This window comes from Stigmatopora argus, chromosome 3 (genome assembly GCF_051989625.1).
Source record: "Stigmatopora argus isolate UIUO_Sarg chromosome 3, RoL_Sarg_1.0, whole genome shotgun sequence".
Taxonomy (NCBI): Eukaryota; Metazoa; Chordata; class Actinopteri; order Syngnathiformes; family Syngnathidae; genus Stigmatopora; species Stigmatopora argus.
In genome coordinates this window covers 9,224,150-9,232,667 of record NC_135389.1, presented here as the reverse complement: position 1 = coordinate 9,232,667, position 8,518 = coordinate 9,224,150, and the positions used below count along the sequence as shown (strand labels likewise).

General features: G+C 43.7%; 1 protein-coding gene across 2 annotated transcripts in view; it reads right to left on the bottom strand.

Annotated features, from left to right (window-relative positions):
- The window catches only part of LOC144070957 (uncharacterized), a 14,403-nt gene extending 6,905 nt beyond the window's left edge, over positions 1 to 7,498 (bottom strand). For both annotated transcript variants that reach the window (XM_077595554.1, XM_077595555.1), the window contains exons 1-11: positions 6,987 to 7,498; positions 6,798 to 6,911; positions 5,250 to 5,369; positions 5,116 to 5,178; positions 4,909 to 5,025; positions 4,636 to 4,749; positions 3,347 to 3,519; positions 2,536 to 3,205; positions 1,280 to 1,422; positions 587 to 647; positions 200 to 414 (exon numbers count right to left, since the gene is read on the bottom strand). In XM_077595554.1, the coding sequence (XP_077451680.1) occupies positions 200 to 414; positions 587 to 647; positions 1,280 to 1,422; positions 2,536 to 3,205; positions 3,347 to 3,519; positions 4,636 to 4,749; positions 4,909 to 5,025; positions 5,116 to 5,178; positions 5,250 to 5,369; positions 6,798 to 6,911; positions 6,987 to 7,169 (1,973 nt within the window). In that variant the 5' untranslated portion in view covers positions 7,170 to 7,498. The remainder of the gene's footprint in view (positions 1 to 199; positions 415 to 586; positions 648 to 1,279; positions 1,423 to 2,535; positions 3,206 to 3,346; positions 3,520 to 4,635; positions 4,750 to 4,908; positions 5,026 to 5,115; positions 5,179 to 5,249; positions 5,370 to 6,797; positions 6,912 to 6,986) is intronic.
- Between the last annotated feature and the right edge of the window lie 1,020 nt (positions 7,499 to 8,518).

Genomic DNA, 8,518 nt, shown 5'->3' with positions numbered 1-8,518 from the left:
GGTAGAGGAGGGAGATACAGAAAACAGACCGGATAACGGCTCTCGAGGACTGGAGTTGGCCACCCCTGAATTAGAGCATCCCCCATTGCCAAAATAGAACTAAATTTCTCCGCAAGCCCCTCTCATAGGTTACTTGCTTGCGACAAGTGTTAATTAACTTTAGGTATGTGTGTGTTGCCTTCTCTGTCATTATCTTCACCTGTGTATGTTCATCTTGGTGGCCGCCATCTTCCTGTTTCTCTCTCCTGTCTCCATGACGCGGAGGATGTCCTCTTCGTTACGCACCTGCACTTGGGTCAGTCCCGGGACGGACACGACCTTACCCTGCACGCGAATGTCCAGGTTGGATGACGTAGCGGGATTTTTCGCCAGCAGGTCCTTGAGCGTGTCATTGTAAATCTCCAACATGGAAATCTACACATAAAAAATAGAATAAACTTAAAAAAATTGTATTGTATAGTATTGTATTATCTTGGGGTCTAATAGAGGAAGACTGTAATATTTTCCATCCAATAAACTGATGCTGTGTTCCATATGAAAAGCAAAGCTGCATTTTGCAGCTATTTATGTAAAAGTGTGTTGGTACCTTGAGAATGTACGACACTTTTTCTTTAAGTGAGCACACACGGAGAAGTTCCCGTATGGATCTGCAGTGGGAGACAGAGAACGGAGTAACAGCATGACAATAGAAGACTGGAAACAAAGTAGAATCAAACATTTACAACAGTCAGAAAACATACACAAATACTACAGAACAATGCTTACATACATCATGTGGGTGATTTTGACAGATAAAATAAATTCATCAAGTGGCCCAACATAGGCCCATAAAATAATTCATTTAATAGTGAAATAATATGTTTTGAACAATAAATGATCTGGTCATTAGTAGTTTATTTTTATTTTTATCAGTTAATTAATTAAGGGGGGACACCCCGAATTGGTGGCCAGCCAATCGCAGGGCACGAGGAGACGGACAACCATTCAAGCTCACACTCATACCGTGTTCAACCAGCCTATCATGCATGTTTTTGGAGTGTGGGAGGAAACCAGAGTACCTGGAGAATACCCAGACAAGCCAGGGGAGAGCAAATTCCACACAGGAGGACCAAACTGGGATCAAACCCAGGACCCCAGAATTGTGAGGCCGGCACACTAACCACTCACCCGTCTGGCCTTGCAAAAAAAATTTTTTTGAGGAGAAAGCAAGTTTCCACCGTCCCACCAGGGTAAGCAATGCGATAAAAGACACTTAAACACAACATGCACACATCCACACCTGATGTTAACTCCAGGTTGGTCCTTGGTACCCATCATGGTGAAGGTCTTTCCTGAGCCCGTCTGCCCGTATGCCAGGATGCAAACATTGTAGCCGTCTGCGCAGGAGGTGATGAGTGGCACCGTCCCTGCAAAAACCTCCTCCTGGGGGAAGACAGGAACATCAACAGAATGTTTAAGAGATATTGGAGGGTGGCCGTGGCGCAGTTCCTAACAGGAGTCACTCTAGGACCAAAAGGTCAGCGATGTGTTTCTAGGCCATGATGGACACTGAACCCTAAACTGAGACTAAGTGAGACTAACCCAACCTGCCAAATGTATGCCGATGATTCCGTCCTATATGTCCATGCTAAAGACAAAAAACATGCTGCACAGGAACTCACAGATGCAATGACCAGCGTCAATAACTGGCTTGAAAAATCTCAACTACACTTAAACATATTTAAGACTGACTGTATGTACTTCTCAAAAAGAGCGACAAAAAACAGCGACCACAATGTTTTTGTCCAAGAAAAAACAATCAATGTAATCCAATAATTTAAATACCTAGGAATCATTCTTGACTCTCAACTAGGCTTCAAATGACAGATTAAAAAAACATGCTAAATAAAATTAAATTAAATTTGTTCAATTTTAGGTTCATTAGAAACAACACCCGACACATGATCACAACACACATGACTTATTGACTAACAAGTTGGTCATCGGCCTGCAAAAAATTGAAACCATTTATGAGCAAACTTTGAAAGTATTGGAGAGAAAGAAAAAAACGCACCACCACTGTCAGATATGAAAAAAAAAAAAACGCCTGAACTGGAACAATACTGTTAAATATGCAGATGCCATCTTAATCTACAAAATCTTCCAACACAAAGCCCCTCCCCCACTGCAAGACTTTGTACAAAAATTTCCAACACATCAACAACGGCTGGCTCTAGAGGTGACTGTGTAGTTCCCCTTCAAAAAGAGTGCGTTAGGCCAAAGCACCTTCTCTGTCCGCGCCGCACCTACCTGGGACTTAATACCAATTAACATACATGATTTCCGGTCTCTGAACCTCTTAGCCAATCATCTTAAAGCCTGGCTGTTAGACGAACAAAATGGTGATCACGATGCGGTCTAAAATTGCGCTACGTGTGTGTGTCATCGTTTATCTTCTACTTACACAAGGGACTAAAGATGGAAATTAGTGTGGTTAGTTGTTGCACAAACATTTCATGGGGATTGTGTTTGTTGTTCCTTTTTTGCTTACGGTACCTGTGTGCTGGTGGGTGCGTAGACCTTGTCAAAGAAGAATTTCTTCTTGGTGTTCTTGTGTATTAGCGTGACCTCTTGTTGGTCATATTGTTCTAGAGATGAGGAGCTTCCAGTTGTGCTGATGTTCCTGCACCTGCAGAATACTCTGACGTTCCCCTGCAGCTCGAGCAGTTTGTTATATAAAGCGCGTCTCTCAAGCGCTTCCTTTTGGTAAAGTGAGCGCAGCGTCTGTGCATCACCGTCCACCCGTCGCTGAGCTTCGGTCGACTGCTTCAGGACATCTTCCGTCTGGGTTAGTATGCTCTTCAAGTCACTGAGCATCAGGAGAACCCAAGACCTCATCTGTTTAGCAGAGACCTTGAGCTCCCGGGTCAGGGCGCTGGCCTGGCGCAGTCGATCTGGATTCACTGAGGGCTTGGCAGCAACGCTCTTAGTAGTGGGCGCCACGGGTTTCTGGCGACTCTGTAGGAAGCGGACTTTCTCCCGTGCCTCCTGTCGGTCGACTTCCAGCTCGGCTGTCTTGCGATTGAGATTTTGCACAATCTCGCTCAGATGGTGAACTTCCCGGACCAAGAGTTTGTTCCTATTTAGATACTCATCAGATGCTTTCTGATTGGAGTCCAGCTGCTGCCTCAGATCCTCAATCAAATGGTCGCGCTCCAAGAGAGCTCTGTATGGACCACATCAGTATCAAATGGAAAACAACATCAACATCAATCAGCATGGAATGCAGCAGTAGCAGCCGGTAGTGTAGCACAGCCTGGTAACATCACATAGTAAGTTAGTGTAGCTTGCTGCCATGTTTTCTAACCTGAATGAATCGAGATCGTTGTATCCTGCATCTCCTGTAGCATTCGCATTAGCATGCAAGAGGACCTCTCCAAACATAGCAAGGTAGGCAGAGATGACATCCTCGGCGTCATAGTTACAAAGTCGGAGTGCTGCCATTATTTCCTTGTGGTCCAGCAGGCCTGGGAGGACAGACTTGAGGTACACAGCAAAAGTGAAATAGCATTTTAGATCAGTTGGAGATGGTTAGGAAAGGATGTGGTTTAGTTTTATATGTCATATGTCATATGACAGCAAAGGTGCACAGATGGTGAGCATTGAGTAAGCAGCCTTGCTTCAAATTATTTTTATTTTTTTAAATAGATTATACTCAGATTTTTAACTTCCCTTTCACTAAAGACGAGGCTCATCAACAATGATGCAACGACTGGAACTAAGAAAGCACAGAAAGTCGACCAAGATTTCAGGGAGAAGATAAAATAACGATAAAAAATGAATAAAATCACTTGTAAGAAACAGTTCAAACGGCGGCCAGGCAGCTTGAGTGGTTAGCACGTCGGTCTCACAGCTCGGGGGTCCTGGGTTCCAATGGTGTATCTCCTACTTGCTGCCTCTTGTGTGACCCAGGTGTTTCTGATTGTCTCGTCAACCCATGTCTGTCCATTTAAACCCCGTGTGCTTGTCAGTCCTTGGCGGATCCTCTGCGTTGTTATGCCCATGGTCCACGATCCTCGTTTCCCCACGTCCTTCCCATCAGGTCTGCCTTTCTTATTTGATTCCAAAGTCTTTGTTATTTTCTAAAAATCCTGCCAGTTAGCAATACCAATGTGCAATATTTTTGAATATTATATTATCTTATCGTGACTTTTTAAAAATTACTTATGTATGTTTTTATTGGGAAACACGCACTGTGGAGTAGCACCACTAATTTTGTTATACGCAGTTGTTGTATAATGACAATAAAGGCTTTTGACTGAGTTCAGTAGCAAGAAATCAGACTAACTTAGCATCATTTGAACTTTCAATGTTAGCTGTTGCTATAAACCGCTGTGCGACTTCATCATTTTTTTAAATGTCTTCAAATTCATCAAATGATTGTCGGCTCCATCTGCCATCTTATGTTGGCTGTGCACACCTTTACAATCTCGTGCCTAGTAACGTGTACTTCAAAATGCTCCTGTTGCTCTAATCGTTTGACGTCCACCACCGTTTGCAACCATCTCACCCTCTATGATCTCCCCTGATATTTTTTTTTTTTTAATTGACCTATGCTTTGGTCAACTTTGAAGTGGGTGGGACCTTCCTCCTTACCGTGACTCTGTGAATTCTGCTTTGCACAAAGTCTACATTCATCTCCCACTGGAGGGGAAGCATCAGCCAAACGCCTGAATGAGGATCCCAGAAGCGACAAACGTTCAACCTCTCCTGGGAAGAGTCCCACACGCACACAAGTTGTGTTGGAGGATAAAAGAAAAACACAAAATTTTAGACGCTGACAAGATAAGTACTATTGAAAAGAACAGATATACTTTCAGAATTCAAACATCTGCATTATAGTGGTGTGCCTTGGCGGAGGTCATTTACCTCAAACATGTACGTCATCACATTTCCTTTGCCCGGGATGAAAATGCTGCTTACGCGATCGTCCTCATCCACCGTCGCCACTGACTGGACGCTAGTGACCGGTGGCTGGATGGAGACCTGATGGGGGAGGTGGTCAAGGAAAATAGAGGAAAATTCCTTGGACACGGACAGAAAGTGATGAAAGTTTGGCAAAAACAGTGACATCACCTCTTGGTTAGGGCTGATGAAGCGACCCATGTCGAACCATTCCTGGGGGAAAGGCTGCAGTTTCTGATCAGGAGAGATTAGGAGACAATAGCAATGGAGCTGACGCAACTCTGGCATCTTCTGTTCAGCGCTACCTGAGCCTCGTCGACGTAGACTCGGTTCCCATGGTGCTCGAAGCAGCTGTACAAGGTTCCATTGTTGTGAAGAAAACTCTCAAAGTTCACAGAAACTTCCTCTGCCTCACCGGACACTTCCTGTTATGATACACATTGCCAGTCGCCATCTTAGATATTGGATTGGATAACTTTATTCATCCCGTATTCGGGAAATTTCGTTGTCACGGTAGCAAAAGGGTGAGGATGCAGAAATAGGAAATGCATTTTAGACTTAAATAGATAGGTAATAAGTAAGTTAATAAATAAATACATGAATAAATATATAAATAAATAAGCGTGTCGCTGAAGTATATATATATACATATATATATACATATATATACACATATATACATATATATATATATATATATATACATATATACACATATATATACATATATATACATATATATACACATATATATATATATACATATCTCTCTCTATATATACATACATATACACATACGTGTATACACCTATACATATACATACACACATATAAGCACATATATACATACATACATACACATAGATGTACATGCATGTATACGGTAGGTCTTAACACTCAGCCATTTTTTTTGTTAAAGAGCCTGACAGCTGATGGGAGGAAGGATCTGCGGAAGCGCTCCTTCCTGCAATGAGGGTGCCGCAGTCTATTGCTAAAAGAGCTTCGGAGGGACTCCACAGACTCATGCAGGGGGTGGGAGGTGCTGTCCATGATGGACATCATCCTCCGCTCTTCCACTTCCTCCACACAGTCCAAAGGACGCCCCAGAACAGAGCTGGCCCTCCTGACCAGCTTATTCAGCCTGTTCCTGTCCCTCTCCGTGCTCCCGCATCCCCAACAGAGCACTGCATAAAACACTGTAGATGCTACCACAGTGTCGTAAAAAGTCCTCAGCAGTGTCCTGCACACTCCAAAGGTCCGTAGTCTCCTCAGTAGGTAGAGGCGGCTCAGGCCCCTTTTTATACAGGGCATTTATGTTTGTGGACCAGTCTAGTTTGTTGTTGAGGTGAACACCCAGATATTTAAAATTCTCCACAATTTCAATGTCTGTACTAATTCCTACTCGGTGGTGGAGTGATTGTGAGTGCAACTGGTTGACTGTCTCTGTGTGCCCTGCGACTGACTGGCGACTAGTTTAGAGTGTAGTATGCCTTTCGCCCGGTTTCCCGGAGGGCAGGCTCCAGCAACCCGCGACCGTGACATGGATAAGAGGTGTTGAAAATTGATGAATGAGTGTGTAATCTCATACGACGTAAATTTAGAGTTGTCTAATGTTACTCAACTGGTATATCGCAAAATGTCTGCTAGTCCATAGAGAATGCTATGCTCAATCTTCCTTTCCTGTTATTGCATTTGCGTTTTGATTGACATACAATGAAGAGGCGAGCTATAGTTTTGTTTTGTCATATACATGCTTCGTAGCACGTAGCCCTTTAACATAATGCTTCTCAGTATTCTAGCAGCATCATGTTACATAGTGACAACGAGCAAGCTTCAAAATCAAACCAGCTCACGGTTACGGGGGGATTGACGGCATTGGTCGCTGCCTCGACTTCTTCAGCCTCATTGGAGTCAGACTGGTCGCTTGCGACAGATAGGACATCCACCACTTGACGTCTGTCATCCTCCTGCAAACAAAAGCGGACCCCCAAAATCCCAACTATCTTGAACACATCACATCCAGCACTCCAAAAATGTTTTACCTCCAATGTTTCTCCACTCAGGACTGCAAGCGTAGGGGTCCTAACTACAGGTGAGGGGATTTGTACTACAGGTGATAGGGTCCTGACCGCAAGTGAGGGCGAGGTGACCGGGTCAGACTGCATGTCATCCACCCGACCCAGGTGGGTTCCCTCCACAGTGCTGGTTGACGCACCACTTCCCATCTCAACATCCAAGAAGAACAAGAGCGACTTTGACAGGAATTGGATGAGAAGTGAAAAAAGGAAACCTGACTCTTTTGACACTTGAGATGAGGATAAATAGGAGACTGAGCTTGTTGCCTGCGTTAACACGCTCAAAGAACACAACGACACCTGAGTTTGGTGTGACTCAGCAGTTAGAGCAGTGTTTACCTTTAAGACCTAAAACATTTAATGATTGTGTAGATGTCAGAGCCCCATGGTTGTGTCCACACTGTATGACCAAATGTACTGTATTGTAATGTATGATGATTTTCTAGCTCCGTGACCGGACGTTTGGTCGCCAGACGTTTGGTCGCTGGACTTTTGGTCGCCGGACGTTTGGTCGCCCGGACCCAAACGTGCGGTGACCAAACGTCCGGGACCAAAAGTCCGGTGACCAAAAGTCCGGCGACCAAACAAGGTAAAACAACACGGTCTACGCATCAATCAAAGCCAACAATGGCTCTGAGCGGACGTGTGAGAGTGTGTGTGTATGTACGTACATGGGTTGTCCCCTTAGGAAGGGATGTCAGTCAGGGTCTTAACAAGTTCTCCAACAAAACACAATAAAAGTCTGGGAAAATTGGGAGCTTTTCTTTAGCCTAATAATTAATAGGGCATTAAGTATGACAAAATAATTATTCGCAGTTTGTATTTAGGGAATTTGAGCAACAATTTTAAATGGTAATTATCAATAACCTTCCGGGCGACCAAAAGTCCGGCGACCAAACGTCCGAGTACCGTCTAGCTCACAGTTCTGAGATCGCGGGAAAAAATCCTCAGTGGGGTTTGACCTTCCTGTGTGAGGTTTGCATTTTCTCCCCTTGCGTGTGTGGGTTTTCTCCAGTTTGCTACCACATTCAAAAAAAAATGCAAAGTAGACTGATTGAACACTCTAAATTGTCCCTAGCTATGAGTGTGATTGGTTGTTTGGCTCATTGTGCCCTGCCATTGGCTGGCCACCAACTCAGTGTCCCCCACCTGATGCCCATTTTGGGTGGGATAGGCTCCAGCACCCCCCATGAGCCTTGTGAGGATCATCAAATCATATTAAGACTGTGGGAAGAGGTATGTATAAGAATGAGCGTTTATAATAATCCTGTAAAGCCCAAACCACAAAATAATTGACAGCAAATTAAAATTCTATCAAATTCTGAACCTTCACTGATGAAGCCTTCGGAATAAAAATACTGCAAAATTCCAAATTCCCGTAATTTATCAGAAATCTGCTCCATATGTAGATGATACATCAATTATCACGGAAAAATAATATCACATTGCTTAAAATTCTTCAATCATATATGAAACCTTTGGCATTATAGGGTTAAACG